Consider the following 27,809-nt stretch of genomic DNA (forward strand, 5'->3'; position numbering starts at 1 on the left):
GAATAGGTGCTCCCTGCTGTTTCATCAACACAGAAACTACTGGTTCCTACAATGAGGGAGGAAAAAGAAAACCACTTTAAACAACTTATCTAAGGGCACATGTTTTATTAATATGTGTGGCTTCATAAATGCTTTAGTATAAAACAGACTGTAAAAATAAAGTACCTATTAATGAGAAATACAAGACTGACAGGCTAAGAAACAAACTATATCTACCTCTCTTATTCTGAAGGTGACAGAAAAATAACACCATTCCTTCTACTACCTCTGCAAATGCTGTATTTCTTTTTATTAAGACAAAGCAATAGGGGCGCCTGGGTGGCTCAGTCATTAAGTGTCTGCCTTCGGCTCAGGTCATGATCCCAGGGTCCTGGGATCGAGCCCCGCATCGGGCTCCCTGCTCCACGGGAGGCCTGCTTCTCCCTCTCCCACCCCCACCCCCCCACCCCCCCCTGCTTGTGTTCCTGCTTTCACTATCTCTCTCTGTCAAATTAATAAATGAAATCTTTAAAAAAAAAAAAAAAGGACAAAGCAATGCATTACTAAGACAAACTTCTTCAAAAACTTGAAAAATAAAAATATACTGTTCAAATATATCCAACAATGTCACTTCACTGATACTAAAATAACTCACAAGAGAATGAGGTCACTGCATAGGCTCATCAGAGTTCCTCTCACACTCCCTTGCATCTCTAACGGGGTACTAAATTCCCAAAGCTCTACTTCACCTACTTTCTACTAAGTTCCAAGTCAAAATTTTAAAACAGAATAATAAATATTATAATGCAAGTCCCTAAGTGTATATTGTAAACAAGGGAATAGGAAAAAATATGCATTGAAGATACTTTTTAAAAATATGGTAAGATTCAAAAGCAAAGATAAAATTTCTATACCATAAAATTCACCCATCTAAAGTATACAGGGTCAGAGGTTTTTAGTAGACTTACAAAGTTCTCCAACCATCAGCAGGCATCTCTATCCTCACCACCTGCACCCCCACCACCCCGGGCCTAGGCAACCACTAATTTACTTTCTTTCTCTGGAGATGTGCTTACACTGGACATTTTTCATAAAAACGGAATCATATAATATGTGGATTTTTGCGACTGGCTTCTCTCATTGAACAGAATGTCTCTGAGGTAACAAGTATTTTGAAGAAACTGGCTCATGGGCCCTTCCATTCTTAAGCAGCCTCTCTACAGGTAAGGCAGATGCCAGATGGGTCACAGTGGGACCCGAGGGGCTTTCAGGTATGAATTCTGCCTTCAAGGAGCTTACCGAAGAGTAAAGATGCTAACACAGCTATTGATAAGTAACTTACTTTTTTTGTAGAAATAGTGACTGCCAAGGGAAAAATACAAAGTTATTATGTGTGTTCAGAGAAAGGCAAGGTAAATAGGATCAAGAGAAGTTCTGATAAGGTGACCTTTAAATAAGAGTTGATCATACGTACACACACGAACAGTTAAAATCAAGTGTAGAAACATAGGAATGGAGTCGTTTCCTACAGAAGTAAATCCACACTCCTTAGCTTTATTATTCCATCCATATTTACTCCTTGTACTCTAATCTCCCCACTCGGTGCCTACATTCCAAATAAATATAACTAATTATACTACCCAGAAATCACAGAGCCCTTTGATTCTAACTGCTGCAACCACCATTTCTTCTCCCAAGAAGAGAGAACTGTGCCCCTCCTCCTTCCCATCGGCCCCCAACATCAATTCCATTATGTCTGTTAGGTAGTAAACTCCTATTCATCCTTCAATATTCAGCTCAAATATCACCTCTTTCATGATGTCTATCCTGACCTCCCCAGGCAGTTAGTCCTTAATTCTTTATGCTCCATGTGTACCTCCGTTACAGCTCATACTGTTGTTCTGCTTGATTCATCTATGAAAGCCCAGCACTCAGTGCAGTGTCTGGCACACAGCCAGGACTCAGTAAATGACTGTTGGGACAAGGGAACACAACACCAGTGAAAGGCAAAGAGGAGACAGACCGGCAGAGTCACCCTGGAGTGTGTGAAAGGTGGCAGTGAAGTCAGAGCCCTAAATGCTATGTTAACAGAGGGACATTTATTGATCACCTGCTGTATTTCAGCACCTGCACATTATCTCATTTGGTCTCCATGGCAACCATGTGAAATTAGTCTCTCCATTTTATCCTGGAGGACACGGAGATAAGACAAGATCACACAACTATTAAGTGGCAAAAGCTCTTTGAACACTAAACATACAGTGTGCATGTGCGCGCGGGCGCACACACAGGCACTTCTATTCAGAGGTAGTTCAGCTACAACCTTTCCATTTCCTTTTTTTTTTTTTTTTTTTTTAAAGATTTTTTTTATTGAGAGAGAGAACAAGCGTATGGGAGAGGCAGAGCGAGACGGAGAAGCAGGATCCCTGCTGAGCAGGGAGCCCGATGCGGGGCTCGATCCCAGGACCCTGGGATCATGACCCGAGCCGAAGGCAGACGCTTAACGACTGAGCCACCCAGGTGCCCCCAACCTTTCCATTTCCTATTTGAAGAAACGGCTTCATTTCCTCTGGAATCGCCATCGCACGGCATCACTGCAGGGCAACAGGTGGTGATCTCAGTCAGCCTCTGCAGCCTCTGGTTCGCCTGGGACAGACCGCACCTCCTTGCAGCACAGCGGAAATAATGCTGCAGACCTGAGCACACAGAGGCCTCTGTGACAGCTCAACTGAAAGAATTTCACTTGGATGGAGAAGAGGGTAGTTCTCAATCAAAAGATAACATAGCCTTAAAAAGTTTCAGTTCAAAGTCCTGTAAGCAATAATGAGCAGTAAAAATGAGCAATTTTTTAAAAATCGCTCTTTTTTAAAATTTACTCTGTCATTTTTGCAAACATCATTTTGCAAAAAGATGAACATGAACCATGAAACAATGTCTATTTCAATAGACATATAATGTTTAATAAGACAGAAAAAAATTAGAGGGACCAATTTATCATCTGCGTGTTTATCAGGCTTGACAAAAAATTGTTTTTTAATTATACAGTCTATGTTTTCTCAAAGATTTTTTTATTAAAAAACTAATAAAATATATCAAAGGTCAAAGAATAATCATGAAAAGAGGATTATAACTTCCCATAATCTTACAATAATCACTCTAAAAAGTTTCTAAGAAAGAATATTAAAGCAACCTTTTCAGAAAAATTTTATAAAGATGTCACGAAGGCAGTTTATGGGCTCAATCTCATGAGATTCCCAGAGAAGTCACCATGTTACTTTAAAAAATTAAAGAAACACCCTGGGCCCAATGGGTGTCCTGGTTGTCCCACAAAATTAAACTAAAGCTGCTCGGGGAACATTCTTCTTAACTGAGAAAAGGAAGACAGAGTTGATCAGTGCTATGATGTCCGCAAGTATGCATGCACACAGTGAGTTAAAGCCATCTCTTCTTGTTAAAAGCACAAGTTTTAAGAAGGGAAATGAATTGAGCACTTTGGAAGTGTTTTTGCTAAAATAATTTGTTTAAATAATTATAAAGACAACATTCAGAATCCACAACTTTGCTGGCTGCATTAATAAAACAAAAATGTTTTGGGGGAGTTGTCAATCTTAAACACTGCTTTATATTTTTTTTATTTAAATCAAATCTATCCTGATTATGGTAATTGATTTTGTTATAATTCCTCAGGTCCATCCTCAAAAATGACACACACAATCAATATTTATCTTATTTTTCAAAGTAATGAGATGACCGTTACGTCAATAACAAAGACTAATTGCATCAGAAGAATTTAGCATAACTACCAAATAAAATGTAGGGCAAAGCCAATCTGATATAATTATATGCATTATCATTACCATAGTGCATGGTAATAAGGTGAAAATAGGATACCTTGGGTAGACGCCCATATGAGCTCAGCCAAATTCTTAGAAGTTTTTCTTTTATCATTGTTAGTTAATGCTTAGCTATTTGTGTGTATATGAACAGAGGCGAGCCAGCTCCTTGGTCTCAGGGTCTTTTCCACACTGGCCTAAGAGGACACAAGCAGTGGGTCTTCCTTCCAATCCCTAAAACCTGAAAGTTCCTGAGCTTCCAGACCCAAAACCCCCAGGCTTCAAAGAGCTGGCCCCAGGGACTTGAGGAAGTCAGCTGAGAGCAGAGAGACCAGCCTTTCTGGAAGACAAGAGTGGTAACAGTTGAGCCAGAAATGGAAATCCAGCATGGGAACAGCTGCCCAGAAAGAAGAGACGGTGAAGTGGAGCTCTACTTTCAAGGGTCCCAGAGTTTTGACAACAGGAAGACAGTAAAGGGGCCTCCTGGAGGAGGCTGCCAGGGCTGAGTAGCTGCTCTGCAAAGTCAGAGGCCTGATGTAAGCAACCTAAAACTCTTATCCTAAAATTTCAGGGCAAAGGGACAAACGTCAGATTAGCTTTGACCCGACAGACAAGGAAAGTGAGGAGGGTACCAGGAACTAAGAGTGGAGGGTCTTAGAGGGGAAAAATCCAAACCTTCTTCAGCCCGCCCCAAAACTTGGCAAAAATCTATGCAGATTATTTCTTTTCTAAACTAAATTAATAACTAGGAGTGGGACATGAAACTCCACATCAACGTTTCCAAATCAGGGCCCTACTCTGTGGCCACGACCTCCACAAACTGTGCTTCTCACAAGATGGCGCTCAAGAAAGTTCTCTCTTACAACTGGTTCCACTGGGTTTTCTATGGTTAACACCTAGAACTGGCAACGCTTTGTACGGCCACCACCCTGGGCCTGGTGAAGACCCTCACACCCACACCCAGCGAACAAGCTTAAGAGAAAGACCGCCTCTCCGCCTTGCGTCTAGCTGACACATGCACATGTACATACCAGGCTTCATGACCTGACTGGCTTTAGCTAATACGTTCCCTAAACATGTATTATAATTAGTCACCGTGGTTGGGAGTCCACGAGATGAGGAACAAACGTCCTCTGACCTCCAAGGCTCACAGTCTAGTAGAAAAGACAGACAATTAAACCAGTAGTTACAATAGAATGAAGCATATACTGTAAAAGGATCAGTACTGTAGACTTAGCGATACAAGAACAGGAGATTCTTCAAAAAGGTATCAACTTGGGAAGTCGGCCCCGAGATGATGGGAAAATGGCTCTTGAAGAAAGAGAAATCTCCTTAGCCCTCTAAGACTTGTTTTTATCCAAGTTTTCCTAATCGTCTCACCTCAACAGGTCGATGCTTACCCATAGCAAAGATACACCTCTAACTGCTTTCACCTCAGCAGACAGGTCGCCACCAAGGCAAGGGAATACAGAAAGAAGTACCACAGAACGAGGTCCCGAGAGGACCCATGAGTGAAGACAAGCTGTGGTATCTGAGGGCCAGGGCTGAGTAAATGGGCAAGTGTAGCACTATGGGACCAGTGCTGGGACAGGGGAAGCACACGCGCGGTGCTGTGGGGCCATGCAGGAGGGGCACCTAACCCAGACCTGGAGTCAAGAAATACTTCCTGGGGTACATGATTTCCAGGCAGCCATGTGAACAAGGAGAGATGGCCAGACAGAAGACAAGTAGGTGAGGTGGGGCTGGGGCTGGGGAAGACAGCTGGAGGAACAGTGCTCACACAGAAATTCACACATTGTCAAAAACCCAAAAGGGACATGTTCAAGGACACTCAAGAACTTCAGTAGGACTAGACAAGAGCTTGACATGAGACAGGTGGGTCTGGGAGATGAGGGAGGAGATAAAGCAGCACAGAGATTGCGCAGGACCTGCTGACTACGTAAAAGAAATTTAGGCCAGCCTAGGGGAAGTGGAACCTCTCAAGCAGTACGCAGGAGAATGGCATGATTGGTTCTACATTTTGCCAGTGAGAAGAGACTGGGAACCGTGAGGCTGAAAGCCAGGACCCCAAGCAAGATAGTGTTAGAACATGGCAGGAGAGAGGCTGGCAGCCACTGGGTCAGTGACACCAGGATGGGAGAAACTGTGTAACTTGCAACCATAAGAAGGGAAATGCAAAGCTCTGCTGCTACTCAGCAAGTACACAACGAGGCTGGTGGGTGTCCCCTGGAGGACTACAGCCACAAGGGGCGGAGACCAGCCAAATAAATAAGAGCAAGGGAGCATGAAGTGAGGAGCAGAGCGCGGCACTGGCCTATGTGACAAAGGAACTGAATCCTGCCAACAAAGTCACCAAACATGGGCTTTCTGCAGCATCTACCTCCCCATCACACAATCCACAAGATGTTCTGACTACCTTCTGCCTTTAAGTAAGGAGATATTACCTCTACTGCCCTGTAATTTCAAGCTGCAATCATCTGGTGCTGGCTAATTAAAACCCATATTCCAATTAAGCACTCAGTCAGGGGAACCAGGGCATGCAGAACCAGAATATTGTCTTAAGCGTGCCACAGCAATCCCGTGAAAGAAGTCTGAAGAGCCTCGCTATAATGACCCACATGAGTTCCCAATGCTTTTCAAGAAACACTCAAGCAAGGTCACAGCTGTCAACAAAGTCAGGCAGGCCTGGGGGCAGAACAGGTTGAAAAGGGAACTTAAAAGCACTTATTGTTCCCTGGTAGCCCTGATTTGGCCTAATATAGAGTACTGTACATGTAATTCTGAATAAACCAGGGAGACAGGAAAGGGTAGAGGGAAGAAATGAAATGCTGGGTCACACCTTACTTTTAAAATGTTTTTTACAAAGGAAAACATCATCATCAACAACAATAACCTACTATTTGGTTGACAGCTAGAAGGGTCAATGGATTGATTTTGAATACCTCAGCTTTCAGTAGAAAAATGTACATCTGAAACTCTCCTGGGCAATTTATTTTACAAGATCTGGGCCATCCAGATGATGCCCTCGAAGTCTATCAAATTCTAAGAAAGGCAAAAATACTGTTAATCAAGTGTTTATTTTACAACTGGCATATTAAATTTAAATCAAAGGTAGTATATTTAGGTATTGTATGTCCTTCACTTTATAATCCGTTAGAGCTGCTTATATAAACAATACCTGATATTTTATTTTATAACTCTTGAAGCATGATTATAAAATTTATACTTTAGAGTTGTTTTCTCTTTGTGGTTTATGATATATCGTTAGTGATAGCTATTATTTATTTGATTGTTATGCCCAATAACAACACTTGTTCTATGAGAAAACACAATCCACTGTCCTATGATTCACTTCAGTGTCAAAATCTACGGCAGCAAAAAGTGGAGCGCTTCTTAAATTTTACAGCTTTTCTCTTTATTTCCCTGTGGTCACCGACATTCCTTCCTTCCAGCTCCTGAGTACAGTGACCCCATGGCGTTACTATATTTCTAATCTGCAGTGTGCAATGCACCCAACAAAATAGCTTCTTCTTTCTAGTAACTGAGGAACAAGTAAGGAATTTCTGGCCCACTTGATTTCATACCCCTTGGAAGCCCTAATGCAAATATGCTACACCAGTCACAGGGCAGGGGCCTCCAAAGATTTCACAAAAAGCAGCTCAGCCAGTGGTCAATCTAATTAACTCAGAAACCAAAGGGCAGAAGTCCTAAGTCACAAAAAACTACTGGAAGGCGTGACTCAGTGACATTTCAGAACCTACTAAGCATCTCTCTCTAATTCCCTTCCTCTACTGCTGGAGCTTTTTCTTTTCTGCATGACTCCCCTTTCACCATCCCAAAATACCATGGAATGTAAGCTATACTGTCAATGATTTTTTTGTTCCATTTTTAAGATGGAACCATTGTTCTCAATTTTAAAATAAAGTGGGTTTAAATTTGTGCTGGTTTCTCAAAAATAAACACAACACAAGAGTGACAAATCAAGGGACACAGAGGAAGGTGCCCTAGACCAGAGGGTGCAAGGACTGAAGTTCAAGTCCAGGACTGCCACTAACCAACCCCGTGGCCTCAGGCACCAGATCCAACCACGTCCTTCTTCCTCTTCCATCCCCACCATGCATGGCAGTCGTCCCTATCTCTGATTTCCAATGCATCCTGTACTTTATCCAAGAACCCATTTGCTTTATTTCACCTGCCCTGCTCAGAAATCGTCTGTTGTGCCCTACACTGCCTCAAGCAGCTGAGGGCAACTTTGTTTTTTTTTTATTTTATTTTTTTTGCCATAGGGCCAATTAAGGGCAAATAAAAATGCTTACGGGCTGCTTATCTTTTCATGAAAATGAAAATTTTATTTAGTACTCTAGTAGAAAACATATATTCTTACAATTTAGATTTGTTAAATATAAAAATATCAATGAGAAAATCACTACATTTTTAGCCATAAAAGCCTTATTAATATCTGAGTATATGTGAAAAGTAGCAACGAATGCAACCTTCTATACTTGCATCCTAAGATTAAATGGAAGTGCTCAGTAGCCACTAGGCCCTACAGGATAAAAGGAAACTCCTTAACTTCCCCAACCTTCCTTCTCATGAGACCCCTACATGTACCCTTCATCTACATTATTCAGGTCTGTGTACTGATACTATTGACACCTTCAACACCAACACCCCCACCTCCCCTGGTGACCTGTCTGCCCAAGCTCTTGACCTTCTTCTCTGAGTTCCTAAAACACTTTCTATACTTCTTACATATTCTATCTCCCTTACATATTCACCAACTCAAAAATATTAACTGAGCAGGTGAAGGGTACTAAACTAGTACTTATCTACTACACTATAATGTTAAATAGGTTTTGACCAAACTAACAATTCCTTGAAGCCAAATATCGCTGCCATGCTAGTATTTGTTGATGGATGGAATTAACAATATGAGTTCAACCATCCATTAGACGTAGACTGTGGATTTATTTTTAAGAGCAGAATATACCGACTAGAGAATTTGATTTAAAACCTTTAAGTCAATAGTGTACACATAACTTCCTTTTAGGAACTGGCAAGATAAATTATCTATTACGGCACAAAAAGTGCAGAGTTGAGAAACTGACATCAACAAAGTTTGGTATTTTAAAGGTTGGAAACCTAGATATTCCATTCTTGTAACTCAAGTCAAAGGAACAAGCACAACTTGTTTACTGTGATCTCTCCCTACTGTGTTATGTCTAAATAGGCCTTAAAGAGCTGTTTAAAAATAACTAAGAGGGCCAGATTCTGGGAGAAAAACACATAGAATATATAGATGAATCTGTTTCCCTAAATTGGCTATTTAGTTTGGGCTGTGCTATTTCCAGCTTAAATTGGTTTCCTGCAATTTGTTAAGGCTGCCAAATACTTAGTTATCTCGGTGATGTACTTAACACAAATCGGCAAATCTTTCTTATTTTTCACAGTGACAAGAAATGTACAGAGAAACTTGCACAGTGAGGATAATAATAAAAGTGAGTTCATTTGTCTTTTTTTCCAGATGCATCATTTTCATCTGGTTGCTAGTGGCTTAGGAAACTGACAAATAGCCTCCTAATATCATTTCCTGCCTGTTTTTTTCCTATTGATTTGGGGCAGAGTTTCTTCAACATCAGGCAGGGTCAAACACGAGAGGTCTGACCTCACTATAAGCCAGAAAAACTCAAGGTTTGGGGTGGAAATGAAGAAAATCAATATCCAACACTGGTTTTTAAAATCAAAAGATGCAAGATGTTAATGAAAAGGTCAGTGTATAACTATGTGCAATAGTATCCCCTTAAGACAGCCTAAAAAAATTCCCTGGTGTAAAATCAAATCAACGTAGCTGGGATAACACATTAACACAGCGAAGAATTTGAGGCATTGAGGACACAGTTAAGTTTAGAGCACATTCATTTATTAAAGTGGCATTACAATCTGCTGTGTGTCACATATTATATTATTTTGCCTGAACAGCTTTACATGCAAATACTTATTGCAACGATTCATTGATCTGGTTCAAGGTTTGGCAAAAAAAGTTTCAGTAAAGTCTTTAGAGGAACTTACTTTCTTAGAGCATAAATTATATTCTCGAAACTATATACATAACACAACTTAGTTCCTGTATACCGAAATCCAAGGGCTCTCATTCCATCAAATATGCTGCCTTATATTCACACATATGAAGAGTCTAGGGGGGGTATGAATTAGATTCCTATGAGGATGAAGGCATTTTAATGAATATTAAAAATTTAACTCACATTTAATATAATTTACTTGACACTGAAAAGTGTAGAAAAGGCTGGTGACATTTTATCAATATATTTTTATGGACTTAAAAAATTATTTCATAACACATCTAAGTTATAAATCTTAAGAAATCTATTACTGAGTATTAACTAACCCCCAAATGAGACAAATGCAGAAAAGAACATAAACTTTGAGGCTTTCTACTTTTATAAACTTTTTTTTTTTAATTTTAAGAAGAATAAATCTCTGTTAATTTGCACAATCATAGTCTAATTGCATTCTTAACCTAAGGGCAAGATCATTTCAAAATAGCTTGTCAGATCTTGGTTCTTTTCTTGAGTTGGGCTGGAATAGGTGAGGGAAATGTTCTATTCAGTGGGCCGTATCATGTACCACATCATGGTACAGACAAAACAAGCAAGTATTTGGTGGAACATGAGGGCACAGGTGTACCCCAGTTACTTGGGAGTCCAGAGAATCCATACCTCCAATACACCCGTAACACACAGGTCAGGAAGCTCTTCTATAGACTGCGGTGAAGACAGCACACCCCAGGGACATATTCCCTGAAGTGTCCATTCACTCACAATCCTGGGGGAGGAGCTGGGAGGTGGGAAAGGCGGGCAACAAGATTCACAAACACACAGCACCATCGAGCTCCATGACCTCATTAAAATCATCTGATGGACCTCCCAAAGCCACACCCTGACATATTCTAGACTAGACTGTGCAACAGAACTTTGTGCAATGATGAAAGTGTCCTGTATCTGCCCTGTCCGACAAGATAGCCACTAGCTGCATGGGGTTACTGCGCACTGAAATATGACGAATGCAACTGAGGAGCTAAAATGTCAATTTTACTTCATTTTAATTAATTTTAATTTAACTCTTCAAGCCACATGTGACTAGGGGCTACCATTCGGAGTTCAGTTCTAACCTGACCACCAAAACACGAGGTGGCGTTCCAAGAGTTTTCAGCGCCCAGGCTGGTCATGGACCAGTGTTCATCAGTCATGTCAAACCTAGAAATGGGAAGGGATGGATCCCTCAGCACAGCCAGGGCGCACCACAATGTCAGGTCATGCACTGCAGCCCAGACCATGAGCATCCATAGAAAGCCTTCCCACTCACACCCACTCTCTCAAAGTATCAGTTCAAGAAACCAACCCAAGAAGGAAAACACCTTCTCTCCTTCAACACATTACTGAATGAGAACCAACATGGGGAAAAGCTAGAAGAAGCAACAATCGCTAATAGATAGAAGGTTCTTTCCTAAACTCAAGCAGCACATCACTAGAAGGGATCTCTTTCCCTCCAACTAGATTCTGTCACTTTCCTTCCACAAAAATTAGCAAGGTGTCCTGCAGATTATAATAAAACAGAGTGGCTCACAGTCAAACAGGATAGAATTCAACTGCTGCCTCCTTTGCTTACCAGCTTTGTGACTTTAGGCAAGAAAATTAATCAGGTCAAGTTTCAGTTTCCTTCTGTGTAAAATGGGCTGATAACAGTCCTTTCCTCACAGGGTTATAAGGATCAAATGAGATTAAGACATATAAAGGATTTAGCAGAGTGCCAGACACACAATTGACATTATTTAAGTACAAATGACATTAAGTATTATTTATCAGTATTCCTTCCTTATTTCTTGTCATCATCACCATTATCATCCTCTCTCCAACACAATAGGCAGAAAAGAAATCTACCTAAAACAAATCATATTTTAGATCAAACTCCAATTTAAAAAATATCCACACACCAAAAGTTATTCGTAAGCCAGAATACCTGAAATACTTAATTTTAATATCGTCTAGGTTTCTCTTATGCTTCTATCTTTCTTATAGTCTTGTTATATACTTAGTTGTTTCTGCCCAAAAACCGCAAACTTTTTGAAAAGAAAGATTTTTTTTTCTGTTTCTGTACAGACCTTAATTATTTGCACAATAGTGGACATTCAATAAATGTCACCTGAATTAAATTCATAGAATTATATTCCAGAATGATCATGAGTAGCTACTTTCAAAATGTATAATGTGGGTGCCTGGGTGGCTTAGTTGGTTAAGCGTCCGACTCTTGATTTTGGCTCAGGTCATGATCTCAAGGTCGTGAGATCAAGCCCCATGTCAGGCTCCATGCTGGATGTGGAGCCTGCTTGAGATTCTCTCCCTGCCCCTCCATTCCCCCACTCTCACACACACGTGCTCTCTCTCTTAAAAAAAAAATATATATAGGGGCGCCTGGGTGGCTCAGATGGTTAAGCATCTGCCTTCAGCTCAGGTCATGATCCCAGGGTCCTAGGATCGAGCCCCGCATCGGGCTCCCTGCTCAGCAGGGAGTCTGCTTCTCCCTCTCCCTGTCACTTCCTCTGCTCATGCTCTCTCTCTCTCTCTAACCTAAAAATAAATAAAATCTTTAAAATATATATATGTGTGTGTGTGTGTGTGTGTGTGTGTGTGTGTGTGTGTGTGTGTGTATATAAAATGGCATCTGCCCTAAAGTAACTCAACACTAAGCACTAAGAACTATCCTAGGAGCTGGGAATTCTGCTGTGAACAAACAGACAAGGAACAAGGTCCCTGGAGCTTATCTTCTGATGGAGATGGCAGCCACTGTGCATAAGTAAAAGAAGGGTCGTAGGAGATGATAAATGATGAGATAAAAAACAAAAAGGGTCCAGTCATGGTGTGCCTCCTTAGAGGCCAAGGAAAGCTGTTCAAATTATATTCCATGTACCATGGAGAACCACCACTGGGATGTGACATGGACTGATTAATTTTTTTCTCCAAGATTGCTAAGGCCTCTGTGTGTGTGGCAAAGTGTAAGGGGATGAGAGAGGAAATAGGGAGCCAGTTACGAGGCTCCTAAGAAGGCAAGGTGAGAGCCACTGGTTGTCTGGATCAGGGCTGCAGCCACAAAGACAGATGTGAAAGGGTCATACTCAGATGTGTTGTGGAGACAGACAGGACAGAACTGGCTTATGGCCTAATGTAAGGAGTAAGGAAAGGATGGGGCCCAGGTTTGGGGCTTGACCACCTGTGCCATTTACTGGGAAAGACAGAGAAAAGCAAGTCTGGGGAAGAACAGAAAGGCTTGTTTTTGGAGATGTTAAGTTGAAGATCTGAAAGTGGAGATTTCAAGTAGGCACCTGCCTAAGTTTTGTTTCAGAGAGAGGTCAGGGCTAGCAATACAACTGTGGGAGTCACAGGCATCTACATTACCATTCAAAAGCCATACAACAGGATGAGATTACTTAGTGGAATTGAGCAAAGACAACTAGGCTGAAGATGCCAGTAAGGTGGGAGGAAAACCAAGAGTGTGGTCCAGAAGTCAAAGAGGATTTCCAGCAAGGAGGGAGTGGTCAATGTTAATGAACGGTGAACCCCTCTTAATGCTCCCACTGAAAAAGGAGTTTCATAAGAGCAAGAACTACTTGTTATTCATTACTTCTTACTCAACTATTTCTTATTCATCTCTTACCCTCTGCTTTAAACATATCAGAAGCTCAATTCATGGTTACAAGTAATGATTAGTAAGGTCACAACTGTCCCCAAGTGAATGGCATTTGGGCAGCATCCCATCTTTCTCAATGTATTTCAGTCTGGAGGCAGATTTACCACACAATACCCTTTCTAATAAGTACAGAAACTACTTAGTCCAAGATAAATCATCTCGATTATCTTCTCATTACCATTTCTCCAATAAACAGCATGTCCATCCATCAAACTGGGCAGCAACAAGAACAGTACCAGACACATAGCAGGTGCTCAATAAATATTTGTTGGATGAATAAATGGATGGGGTAGGAGAGAGCAAAGAAAAGAGAGCTAGCCTCTTATCCCATGGGATCCACAAATAAAATGAGGCTTAATAATTCTCTGTAAATGTCATTTAACACCTTATTTTCATCAATAATTAAGACTGAGAAGAAATAAACTGTTTATAAACTTAGAAGAAATCTATTAGAAAATAAAAGCATTGGTGATGTTCACAATTTGCAAATAGTAAATCAATTATTTTCTAAGTTCAATATTTTATTATAAATATTTGCTCCTTAATCTCTAATATTCCTACAAGTAGTCCATTTTACACAAAAGATATGAAGTAACCTGCCAAAGCTTAATAGAGGGTTCAGAAGCTGGATCAGAAAAAAAATTCTCCCAAGACTGCTTGATAGTCAATTCATTCTCTTTTTTGTGCAAAATGTCTTAAAAGAAACTGTGGTACTAATTTCTAATATTCCACATAAAAAGCCAAACACCCAAAACACAACAGACAGAAAGAAGTGCAAAAGAACTTGACTATCAAGTAAACTTTTATCACTAACAGTTTTCCTACTAAAAATTCTGAAATTAAAATTTTGAAAACCTGAGGCACCATACACACCAGAATGCCGCTGAGACTTCGAACCAGATGGGGAGGTTTCCTTCATACGATCAATCACATTTTCCGAAAGCTGAAAAGGCAACATCAAAATAAAATCAATTATGAAAAACAAGAAAGAAAATAGTACGATAGCATCCAAGTAATGTAGTCATCTACATCAACATGTATAATAAATGGCCTAAAGAAACCTAGTTGCTATAAAACTAGAAGGAAGAACAGTTTTAAGATTTCAAGATGCACCCCCACAGCACTACTTCTTTATTTCTTCTAATGCACTGCTAACTGCTCATTATAAATAACTCCTCTCCTCGTTTTGTACAATGCGCTAAATTGTAATCTATGAGAAAACGTAAGCCAAGAAAACTCCGACTTTCCTCCCCTAATCCTACAAATTAATTTTGCAAGCAACAGGTCTTAGCTCCTTCCTTCCCTCCAGTCCCAAAGGAAATGGTATCCTTCCCTCCCTCCTGTTCAAGCTAATCACAAACAATTGCTCTTTCAACAGATTTTATTATGCACCAAATCTCTGCCAGGAACTAGGCTAGACTTAGGGTATTCAATAATCATCGAGTTGCTTAAAGTGGAGTAGAAGAAACAATCATCAGGCAGCGAAATGTAATGGGAAGGGCACCACCTAAGTCAGCTGGCCTGGAATGGAAGTATACAGAAAGCATAATGGACAGGACATCTAGCCAGGGTTTGGGGCTGGGGCTGGGAAAGATAAACAGGTGTTAGGAAGAGAAGACGTAGCATAACAGTACTCCAAGAAGAGGGAAACACACGGCGGTATAGATGAGAAACAAGGCTTGCCACCATCAGACACTAAACACAGATAACAAGTAGGCAGTTGGCAATGAGGCGGAGGCTCTGAGAGTCCTCAGCCCCTGAGTTACTATCATACCATTCTTTTTATTTTCTTTATTGCACTTACCACTATGTGAGGCATTCTTGTGTGTCTGCCTTTTACACTCAAAAGGAAGCTCCATGAAAGCTAGCATTTGGCTGTCCTATTATGTCCCCAGAGCCTCAATAAGCCTGGTTAATTGGATGAATAGCTAAATAAATGATTGAAACAATATGAATGAATGGAAGAATGACTGAAGCGGGAAGCTGGGGAGGGGGAGAGGGAAACAGTGAAATAAGATTTTAGATTCCGAAGATTTGAACTGATTTTGAGGGCAACTGGGCACTTCTGAAGGATTTTAAGCAGGGTAGTGACAAGATCAGACTTACATTTTAGAAAGATCACTCTAGCTACAATGCAGAGAACAGATTGGAGGGGGACAAGAACAGAATCAGGAGGACCCCTGAAGGAAGCTAAAGGATCAATTAAGAAGCTATTAAACATATGTCCACACAAAGATTGGTGCAGGAATGTTTACGGGGCATTATTCATAATATAGCAGGAGTGAAACCAAGCAAATGTCCATCTACTGGTGAATGGATAAACAAAACATTATGTATCCAGACAATGGAATACAATTCAGCAATAAAAAGAAGTGAAGTTCTGATACATGCTACAATATGGACAGACCTAAACAATTAAGGGAAGAAAGCCAGACACAAAAGGCTACATATTGTATAATTCCATTTATATGAAATGCCCAGAAAAGGTAACTCTGCATAGATAGAAAGTAGAAAGGTAGATGCCTAAGGCTAGAGTAGGAATGCGGATTAACTATAAATGGGCATGACAGATCTTATTGGTTTGATGGAAATGTTTTAAAACTGGATTGTGCTGATGGTTGCACAATTCAGTAAATTTATTAAAAAGTGTTGTACACAGAAACAGGTGAATTTATGTAAATTATACATATTAAAAAAAAAACTATTATGGTAATCCAAAGGGAATACATTCAAAAGATATTTAGGATTCAAAATAGCTAACATTCACTGATTGCTTATTATGTGCCAGGCATTACACTAAACAAAACACTTTACTCATTTAATCCTTAACAATTACAGGAAATAGATACTTTTATTATCTCCACTGTATAGGTGAGAAGCTGAAGCACGGCCAGATTAAATAACCTGCTCTGGATTTTACATTTCATCAGTAATGGAGCCAGGATTCAAACCCAGGAAGTCTGAGTCTCAAGGTCCCATTCAGGTACCCTGCTTTACTGCCAGACTCAGTGTCTGACTAGATGTGAAGTGAAGCATAAGTCATCAGGACATCCGGGTTTCTGGGCCATGTAACTGGATGATCCCTCTCCTCTATCTACAAAGACCTTCCCACTTCCACTTCCTTGACTCACCACCATCTAGCTTATAACCCAATACAGCGGTATCCTTGTAAAAGTCACCAATGACCAAATAACCTTTTATATTTATATTTATAAAACACCTAAGTTACATGGCTTCCCTTTAGCATCTAACATCTTTGGTCACTGTCCTCTTCTGGAAACCCCTCCATTGGCTCTTCTGACCTCCCACTACTCTGACTGACCTAGGACTCTGGCCACATCTTCCCCTTCCCTGCCTACCCTTAAATGCTAGAGGGCCCCACATTCGCTTCTTTGCCTTTATTCTCTTCTCACTCTAAGTGCTCTCGTTGGTCATCTCATCCACTCCCTTGACTTTTTTCTTTATTATGTTATGTTAATCACCATACATTACATCATTAGTTTTTGATGTAGTGTTCCATGATTCATTATTTGTGTATAACACCCAGTGCTCCGTGCAGAACGTGCCCTCTTTAATACCCATCACCAGGCTAACCCATCCTCCCAAGCCCCTCCCCTCTAGAACCCTCAGTTTGTTTTTCAGAGTCCATCGTCTCTCATGGTTCATCTCCCCCTCCGATTTCCCCCCCTCCTGCTATCTTCTTCTTTTTTATATTTTTTTAACATATAATGTATTATTTGTTTCAGAGGTACAATCTGTGATTCAACAGTCTTGCACACTTCACAGCGCTCACCATAGCACATACCCTCCCCAATGTCTATCATCCAGCCACCCCATCCCTCCCACCCCCCCACTCCCTTGACTTTTAACTGCAGTTGATAAATTAATGCATTCTAAATCCTTTATCTCCAGCCCACGACCTGTGTTCCAAAAGCTAGATCTATACACTGAATTGCCTAAAGGACACCTTCTCTTGGACAGACCACAAGCACCTCAAACCCAACAGGTCCTAAATTGAATTCGTGTTTGCCAAAATCTCTTCTTCTTGCTTTCCTTATCTCATTAATGACACCACCTCCACCCAGCTTTCTAAATCAAAACATAGGACTTGGCCCTGACTCTTCGTTCTCCCTCATTCTCTTTGCTATGAATTCCTCAACCCCTAAATATTTAATGAACACATTTCTTCTCCCATCCCATTTCCCCTGCCCTAATTCATGGTACCCTCAATAATCCTAAAATGCAAATCTGATTATGGTAACTCCCTGCTTCAAAATCCTTCATACCTTCCGTTGACAAAGAAGTCCAAATTCTTCTGCACAGCACTCAAGACTTCCTCATCATTTGGTCACAACCTAACTCTCCAACCTCAATTTCCATAGACTTTGCTTTAATACTTCATACCTTGTTCTCTACCCATACCGGCTACTTATTGGATGCCATCTCTTTGCCTTTACACATGACTACGCTGCCTTCTCCCCTGGCCCCGTGGGAAGGAATCACCTTTCAAATCCAGTTCAAACATCCTAAAGCCTTCTCTGACCAAATCAGTTCCCCACTCCATTCCAAGTCCGCCTACCCAAGGCTACCCTTATTTGTGCCCCACCATACCCTGCACAAATCTCCCAACATGGCACTCCATGACAGAACAAGTATTTGCCTTTCCACAAAACTGTGAGCTCCTGTATATTACTGAATCATTCACTAAATGGTTACTCAGCCAAGCAGTAATTAAGGCCCTTGTGATACACGAGTGAACAAAACAGTTTGTACCTGAGCAGTTACTTACTTCTCAGGACCCAAACCAGAATGCAGGGGAGACAGTTAATGGAAAGACTACAGCTCAAAAGCTGGGGTCTTTGGAGGAAAATCCCAAGACGACTCTCGGAAGAGAAATGGAAGTTAGGAAGGACAACGTCAAGGGACTTTATATTTGAAGATGTCAGGGCCAGTTGCTTCTTTTCTAACAACAGACAGCCACTGACATTGCTGCTGAAACTCATCTGAGAAGCTGAGATATATCTTAGGAAAAAACCCTTTAAGATTGACCACAATCCTCTCAATTTATAGATGAGGAAAAAAGTCCTGAGTAACATCCACTTTCTGGTAGCATCAGGATAAGCAGCAACCCCCAATCTCTAGTCCAGTGCTTTCTCTGCTAAACAATACAGCCCTACAATCCTATGTAAAAATAAATTCACTTCCTCTTAAGGAGATAAAAATGAGCCTTCCAAGTTTTAGAATCTTAAAGCTATTTTAATTGATACATAATGTATATAAAGCTCATTCGATATATAATGTAATATACTACATATTATATGTATTTATAGGCTATTTTAATATAGTATTCTATGCAGGAAAACTGTGGCATAGACTTAATATATTTTAATAGGTTTGCAATGTAATTTAAAATAACTTACTAATTAAGATATTTGGTGTTATGTGATGGGCTATTCATTGGTCTGGCTAAAGAGAAAATGGGTCTAGTAAAGTTTGGGAAGTTGAGCTTTAACATGGTCTTTGTGTTTTTTCTTATAGGAAAGGATTAGTTTAGCTGTGCTATTTTAGTTCATATCAGTTTTCTTGATATATAGAAAATTCAATATATCACTGAGATATTCCCCCAGAACCACAGAATCCTACCATATGAAAATTGGAAGGAATCTTAGCAATTATCTATTCTAATCTCTGTTTTAAAGATGAAACTACGGTACAAAGAAGTTAAGTGGCATGCCTGTGATAGCTAGTTGGTAGTAAAGAACTGTGAAAACTTAAAAAAAATAATAATATAGGGGGTGCCTGGGTGGCTCAGTCGTCAAGCGTCTGCCTTCGGCTCAGGTCATGGTCCCAGGGTCCTGGGATCGAGCCCCGCATCGGGCTCCCCACTCTGCGGGAAGCCTGCTTCTCCCTCTCCTGCTCCCCCTGCTTGTGTTCCCTCTCTCGCTATGTGTCTCTCTGTCAAATAAATAAATAAAATTTTTAAAAAATAATAATAATAATATAGTATTCTATAATATACTATGTATATTATATACTACATATACTACCATATATACCATGTATTATATACTATTATATACAATATATTGTATATGTTACATATTTAATATAATTTGTTTAGGGCTAAAGTATATAAAGTTAATTTCACATAATATATATGTATATAATTTTATATTTTAATTTATATTTCTATAGTTCAGGCCAAAGTCAAAGAATTACGACTACACTAAATATATATTCTACCCAATCGGAAAGTGAACGTGTTTGCTAAAAATCAAGTGTTAGCCCTAAGCCTTCACCTTATTGGAGACAGGCTACCCTTTCTTCTGAATACCACTTCATCTATTCTCATCAAAATTTATATATTGCCATTACCTATTGCTACTTTCAAAATGAATACTACAAAAGTCCTTCCAATGACTAAAGCAGCCTCGAAAGTACCATTTCTTGAGAGTAAAACTAAAGGCCGACCTGAACAGAGGAAAACGCACTGGCCACCCCCTAGCTATACAATCCTAAGGAAGTCATCTCCATCAGCCTCATTTTTCTTGTCTGAAATTGAAGAACACCTAAGCCCAAGTTATAGGGACTATTACAGGTGCATCATAAACTATAACGTGCTACACACATACTTGGTAAAGTTATTACCAATACAACTCGTCATGGGAATTTGGACTGATCAGTTCCTCTTAGTCCATTCACCAACTGACCAGAGTTTGTGCTGAGCTCCTTCACTACAGAGTGCATGAAGACCAGGGCTACAGCTATTGCCAGAAGCAGCTACCTAAGTCCCAGTATGATTATATAAAGTGCTCATTTATCCCTATCTATGCATGCTCTTTGGGTAAAGTGCAGTGTCTCCTTCAGCCTAATCACTAATTGTTTCTTTTTATTTTTGTGGCTTACCTGATGCCTCAAAACTTGCTACTTAAATTCTAGTATCAATTCAAAACATTTTCCAATGTGGTCTTTGATTATATTTCAGTAAATTTATAAGCATGTCATCCGAAGGAGCACAATTCATCTTTTGAGGTGATAAACATATTGCAGGGTTGTGTTGAGTCAACCTCCCTCTTTTGTCCTTAACAATCTTCATAACTGGATCCTCAGGCCCTTCCAAAGGCACATCCATGGCAGCCTACAGTAGCACTCTGCTTACTCCAATCATGATTCACCCTATCCCCCGTACATTCTCATCCATGTTGATACAAGGTCATTGCCATGCTGTGTTATCCTCCGTATCTCCAGTTAATACCAGCTGAGCTGACCTGCCAGTTGCAGAAATAAGTTCAGACCGGCACACTCACCTGATCTCTGTGAACTGGGGTACTCATGAAGCAGCTGACAAGATTTAGAGATGCTGATCAGGGTTATATACACAATCTGTAGCTTTAGAACAACTCTTGTGATGTGAACTGACCCAAAATAGGGTCAGAGGTAGAACATAAGCTTCTGCAAGGGCTGGATAAGCCCTCACTAAGAGAAGCATCTTCAGGAAACATCATTCCTTAAACAGGGTACTTCTGTTAGAAAAGCTTTTGTCCTATTTAAAGATCTGTAGCAACTATACCTAGTTTCTAGACCTCTCTTGCACTCCCCATCAAGGCAAATACCATGTGCAAAAAGTATCTGCAGCAAAGAATGGTGCGCGCTCTCTCTCTCTCTCACACACACACACACGTGCACACACACACACTGGAATTATGCCCTGAGGTCCATGGACTTGGGGAATCTATGGATTAATTCCTCAGCTGTATGCAAAACGGTCTGCTTATTACATTGTTCTGGGCAGAGTCCATAGCTTACAGATTTACAATAATCTATAAACTAAAAGAAACACTGTTCTACTCTAAGGGTTAACCAAGAGAGGAGGGCCAGGGGCTGTCAACATCACAGAATTCAGTCCATTGACTTTGATTATCTGCCCTATTCTCTACTGCTGCTAAAGAGAAATTTAAGTAAATGGGGCTTACTAAGTTCTAGGCTATACCACTCACCACACCAACATGTGCTCCAGAGAGGAGGAAAAGACGTGGGTCATGTTCTATAGTCTTCCCACTCAAGTCTCCCCACCCCCCTTGGCTGGTCGTATCTAAAATGAGCACAAATGCACCACTCACCAATCTAGAATCCAGTATTCTCAGAAACAGAAGGCTGCGTAAGATGGACAAAGAGATAAAGTACTTCCACTTCCAAGGAACAGAGTGAAAGGAGGAGAGGAACTCCTTCTAAGTTGCCCTACTCTAAGAGGTAAAGTTTGGAACCACATGAGACAGAAATAAATCCACCCTCATCTTCATAATATTTTTCTCATCTCTTCCAGACATGTCTTAATCAAACTGACTAAAAGACTAAGACCCATTTTTGTCACTTGGTCTTCCTTCCATGTAGCATAGGTCATCTTCTGTGAGAGTATTGGTTCGCTTTTTTTAACTACCATTTTAAGACATAGGCTCCAAAAACTGCCATTATTATTTGGACGATATTACTCCTAAATCCTTACTTAAGGGCATAGCAGGGGAAGGGAAAGATATACAGATTTATATAGTAACTTTTAGCTTATGTTTGTAATTTGCCATTTATATTTCTTTGCATTTGCCATTAATGGAAATGAACTTCTACTGTCTGTATAAAATCTTAGGAAGCTTTAAAAAGAAAAGTCCTAGAAAGCTTAACACGGTACTCTGCCCAAGAGAGTCATAGATATCTAAACTGGAAAGGGACCAATTGTCCACCAGCTAGCTGAATTACCTCGACAATATCCCTCAACACTCCCAATGACTGACCGGATTTGTTGCCTCTGTTAATATACACTCCCCAGAATCCTCAACAACATCTCACATTAAATAATCTTTTCATTTAGGGGCTCCCAACTGCCAATACTTCCCCAAAGCCTTAGTTGTGTTCCATGTGAGTATCCACACTACTACATGTATGGCTCCTATGAATTTCAGCTTGCAGCTTCAAGGCCAGTTGCAGAGATTCATTTATGCCTGGAAAGCACGATAAATATTACTTTGAAAACGATACTCATTGAAGTTGACATTTGCTCTGGAAGAATTCACTCACAGCTTTGATGTTTCAGATAAACCAGTGAAAGACTGAGTGGTAAACATACCTTCCAAACCGGCACAGCAGGTCCTCAGAAAAATCCTATTAAGCACATGTAATATGAGTAATGAAAATGCCTGGTCTTTCTACCCCTAGAAATTATTTTAGACTTGGAGAGGAAGGCAAGGCAAGAGGGTGGCCTTTCATCCAACCCATGAGTTGTTTCAGATTTGAAGTTGGAATCAGGTGTAAGAATATGGGTGATTTTATGCAAGTGGAGGGAAAGCTATCAATTGCTAAGGATAAAGGAAATAAACAAAATGCTATAAACACCATGAAAATAACACCTGGTAGGTGAGAATAAACTTTAAACTTAAAATTGTAAGTAGGTCCTTTAATTGCTAGCCGTTGAGGACATTTTCAGCAAGAAAAATCTGGGAAAACATGTCTATTAATAGACACAGCCTAGTTACTGAAAGCCTTATGTTGCTTACTAAATGTTATTCTTCCTGTATTAAGATAAATGAAGATGAAATTACTATCCTTATCAGTGGAACGCAGAATTGGTTTTCCAGCAGTGACTGAGTCCGTGAATCGTTGCTCCACACTCATTTCTTAGGAGCGATGACATAAATATTAGACAATTAGGGAAATTTGGAACGTTTTCTTCAGCTAAGTTGAATGAACCTAGCCACAGTTCAACACTGAAGTTTGCGCCTCATCGGCACCATGTTTTAATCAACTGAGCCAAAAACAGGGGCTCACTTATGATACCAAGATTGTTGCTTATCCTTAGCCTCAGAGGGAAACAAGAGGACTGTTTTGAGCTAAGAAAAATACAAAGATCAGCTGAAAAATATACAAACTGCCTAAAGAAAAATCACACGGGTGATCAGCTACAGAACGCAGGACTCCTACTTCTCAGTCCACATATTTTTTTTTTTTTCCAGTCCACATCTTTTAGGTATACCTGTTGGAGTACAATATGCTCTTATTTTTAATTAAGTTCAATGTAAGTTTATATATCCATTCCCTTGAATAACTCTAATAATAGCTACTACTCATATAAGTACTAAACACTGTCAAAATACTAAATGCTTGTATACATTGTCAGATTTCTCACAAGCAGTGCATGATACATAAGTAATACAAGCAGGCTACAGTATCTAGACTTACTGAACAAGGAAACACAATGAAGAGTGACTTGTCCAGGGCCACAGAGCCTAGTGAAAGGCAGAGCCAGGACTAAACCCAGGTCGCCAGGTTCCAAAGGAAGTGCTCTGGCCACTATACTAACTACATAGCACCTCCAGAGAATCTTCATATATTGGATGTGAAGGAACCTTATCATAACAGCTGTTTTATTAAAAATCTACAACGTGCTACATGCTTTAGATACCTTACCTCATCTTCTTACCAAATATAAAGAAGTGATTTGTCCAAAGCTGCAGATAGTAAACGTCTAATCTGAAGACTTAAACCAAGGTCTGTTTAACTCCAAACTAACGCTCTTTTGAACAGGACCTCAAAGAACTCAGGATGACCCCCCAGGACTCAACAATTCAAGAGGGTGTCATTTTTAGAGGAAATTGCAATGGGCTGAGTATGACTACAAGAAATGTAGAGTGCCACTAGACACACACAGAATTTCAGAACTGGAAAAGATCAGAGATCTTAGAGATGTACTCAAGCCCATCATTTTGCAGATGACAAAACTAAAGCACAGTGATGCAAATCAAGCTTGAGAAAGAAGGATTTGAAGCAAGTGGGAGAACACGGCAAGGGCATTCCAGGTGAAGGGTGTATCCTGAAGAAAACTAAAGCATAGAGGTCAAAAGAAGCACGGTGTGTGCCTGAATTATAATAATATATATAAAATATACTCTGTGAGAAAAGACAAAAATAAAGAATATTTCTGTTAGGTTGAGTGGCCAAAAGACACAGCTTCTTTTACTTAAAAAGTTTAGAAAAAGTTTTTTAAACAATCTCTCCATTTTAGTCCAAGATCTACCCAATCGTCATACTTATCCTATTTAATCTTACCTAATAATTGATGTAAATGTCTGTGCTGTTGCCAAATTTTCTTTTAATTTTGTTTGCTCTCATCACTGTGTCTGTATTAGGGCAAGAGAATATGGATTTATACATTGTTCTGGCCAGTGTCTTCTCACCCAAAATTTATTTTGCTCTCCCTTACTTTTCTTTTTCACCTTCAGGTATGGAACAGTCAAAGCCTAAGGCAAGATTAAACAAATCTCTGCATAAAGCTCAGAGTTTATAGTTTTTATTTTACTCCAAAGAGTACAAACTAAACCACAACAATGCAATGCAGCATCAGACATTCTATTACAAAAGGTGGTGCTATCATTAATTAATATGATATAAAGAAATGGTGGTCACAGACCAAAAATTGAGTTCAACAGTCTGAGTTTCTAGAAAGGAAACTTTAATAAATTCTTCTCAAGGTAACAGTTTCAGAGTAAAAGTTTTTAAACATTTTAAATATTTAAGAAGTTTTATTTCCTGATAACAGATGCTAAAAATCATTTACACATTTCATTTACTTATGTTGGTTGTCTAATAACAGAGGAGGAAAAATTAAAAAATATTATAAAACTTTCAGAAGTGAAATTGCTTTATTTACTAGGTTCAAGCATACTTTCAAAAACGAGCGGCTCCAGATTCAGGTGCAGCGAAGAACGTGTTAATGAAGTTAGTGCTGGTGTACTAAAAACCCTAGAGAAAAATCAAGTTTTCAGTTTATGTGTCAAGCACATGTGGGGGACGTGAAACATTTCTCTGCAACGTCTAGTTGAGAACTGACTATATAACTCGCCAGCGGCCTGAAATATGCAAACCTCTCTCAGGCCCTGTCAGGCTGGCAGACACTTGTCCTGAAGCAACTGGGCCTAGTCCAAAACTTAGGCGGCAGGCCACAGAGGAGGAAAAGAGGGGGTTATCAAGTGAAAGCGAAGAAGCTAGAAGTCACCCCAGGCAGAAGTCTACGGGGCGTGTGAGTGTGCGGCAATGGGTGGCATCAAAGGGAGAGCACAAAACGACCAAGAGCAGATAAAGGTGTTCTCAAAACGCCAATTCACCTCGAGAGAGGTAACGGGGCCAGTGCAAAACGAGGGTGGGGGCTCCTGAACCCAGGAGGAGTAAGACAAGTCCCATTTCACAGAAGGTAAGACTGGGGTTTCATATAAAGTCCCACAACTAGTGAGCAATACAGTCAAACCCTAGACTGCGAGCCCCTGGAGAGTCTAATTCAACGCGGCATTCCCCCAACCGCCCCAGCACAGTGCTCAGCACTTGGCACACAACCAGGAAATATCTCTGAATGAATGTCCCAAGTCTTGAAACTTCAAGCTTCTTTGCAGAGAACTCGGCTTCGGGCCGGACAACACTGGGGGCCGGGACGGGGGAAACCAGGCTGAGCGGGTCCCCGGAAGGTCGGAGGTTTGGGGTCCGAGTCCGGGTGCTGGCCCTCTGCCCGCCCACTGTCACTCACCCGGATGCCCTTCACCACGGTGATGTTCTCATTCTCGTCCGCCTCGAAGGTGACCCGGCGGGTGCTGGAGGTCCCACCCATGGCTCCTGCTTCTGCCCCCGCAGAGACCTAGCCCGGACGCACGAGCACTTCAGGCCCCACGCGCACACACGCGCGCGAAAGCGCCCGGACCCTTGCCTTGCAAGGCGGAACCAAGGCCACGACCCCAAGAAGCAAGGAGAACGCGCCGGTCCGCAGCTCCCGCCTCCTCCGGTCACGCGCCACAACAAAAATGCCTCCGGTTGGTCGGAGATACGAATGACCCGCCTCTACTCGGTAGGGGCGCCCGGATTGGTTGGACCGGACCCGGATGCTATGGCAACAGGGGCTGTTTGACAAGGTTTCCGCAGCCCCTGGGTGTACTGGGAATTGTAGTCTCCTTCAGGCGCAATGGTGGCTGGGACATTCTCTCCTCAGATCCAGAGGACAAGAGGAGCATGGCATTCTGGGAGATGTGGTCTTGACTGTCCGGAAAGTTTCTAACCGGGCGGCTCTCAAAGAAGTTCATTTCTCTAACAAAACATACTTTGAAAATATTGTTCTAGAAACTTAGGTTGGTGACTTAAAATATACAGTGTCTCTCCTAAAAGAACTCATAGTTTAATGAGGGAGATGCGCTCTCTTAATGAACCATACCTAGATGTCTAACAATAAAAACCTGAGGCAAAATTTAACATTTATTTTAGTCTTAGCCTTAAAAAAAAATAAAAATAAAAAATAAAAAACTTGACCTATGGCCTTACCTCATGAGTTTTGTAAAGTAAAATTTGTGAAGTACAAATTTTAAATATGGTTTTCAAATCTGCATGTATGAAAACAGAAACAAGTTATTTGTACCAAGCAAGCAGATCATTCATTTTCTTGTGTCTCCTTCCACTTAAGTTGCACAAGCTGGTTAGGCCATAATAGGATGAGGCAAAGAAAAGTTAAGTGATTGATAAAAATGGAATAAATTAGTGGAGGAATTAAAACTACATCAGACAAAGTTTAGATAATCTATTTTAGAAAGTTTCTAGTTCAGAATATCACCTCTACAAGACCAGTAAATAATATTTAAGTAATCTACACACACATTTAAAATTATTACTGGGGCACCTGGATGCCTTAGTCATTTAAGCATCTGATTCTTGATCTCAGATCAGGTCTTGATCTCAGGGTTCTGAGTTTGAGCCTGGCCTTGGGCTCTACACACAGCGTGGAGCCTACTTCAAAAAATAAAAAATAAAATTATTATTTGCTAAATACCTGTGACATGTAAGTTTAGTCATGTAACTTTAGTCTTACAGAGGCAGATTTGGAAATTAGGCTAATGATAGTACTTTCCTTGAATCCCTTTCAACGTTAAAAACAACCAACCACAACACAGCATAGCATCATCTTAACGCATAGGCATTCACAAACTGCAATAACACTTTTTTAAAGTTTTATTTATTTAAGTAATCTCTACATCCAACATGGGGTTTAAACTCACACCCCCTAGATCAAGGGTTGCATGCTCCTCCAACTGAGCCAGCCAGGCACCCCTTCAACTGTGATAACATTTTTGAGTTTCAATTATGTGCTGATTTATTACTGTAGGAATCTTTAGGTAGGGCCCAGACCATTTCTTTCATCTCTGTGTCCCTGGGGGTCAG

The 27,809-nt window shown here is 40.5% G+C and overlaps 1 protein-coding gene across 4 annotated transcripts in view; it reads right to left on the reverse strand.

The window, feature by feature from the left end:
* Positions 1 to 26,399, reverse strand: part of CHCHD3 (coiled-coil-helix-coiled-coil-helix domain containing 3) — a 271,596-nt gene extending 245,197 nt beyond the window's left edge. For 2 of the 4 annotated variants that reach the window (XM_036091683.2, XM_036091682.2), the window contains exons 1-2: positions 26,137 to 26,398; positions 14,448 to 14,517 (exon numbers count right to left, since the gene is read on the reverse strand). In XM_036091683.2, coding sequence (XP_035947576.1) covers positions 14,448 to 14,517; positions 26,137 to 26,217 — 151 coding nt within the window. In that variant the 5' untranslated portion in view covers positions 26,218 to 26,398. Of the gene's footprint in view, positions 1 to 14,447; positions 14,518 to 26,136 lie in introns of all 4 variants that reach the window. The other 2 variants (XM_036091684.2, XM_036091685.2) reach the window with 2 other exon arrangements.
* Positions 26,400 to 27,809: the final 1,410 nt, after the last annotated feature.

The sequence above is a fragment of the Halichoerus grypus genome, chromosome 12 (assembly GCF_964656455.1).
Source record: "Halichoerus grypus chromosome 12, mHalGry1.hap1.1, whole genome shotgun sequence".
Classification (NCBI taxonomy): domain Eukaryota; kingdom Metazoa; phylum Chordata; class Mammalia; order Carnivora; family Phocidae; genus Halichoerus; species Halichoerus grypus.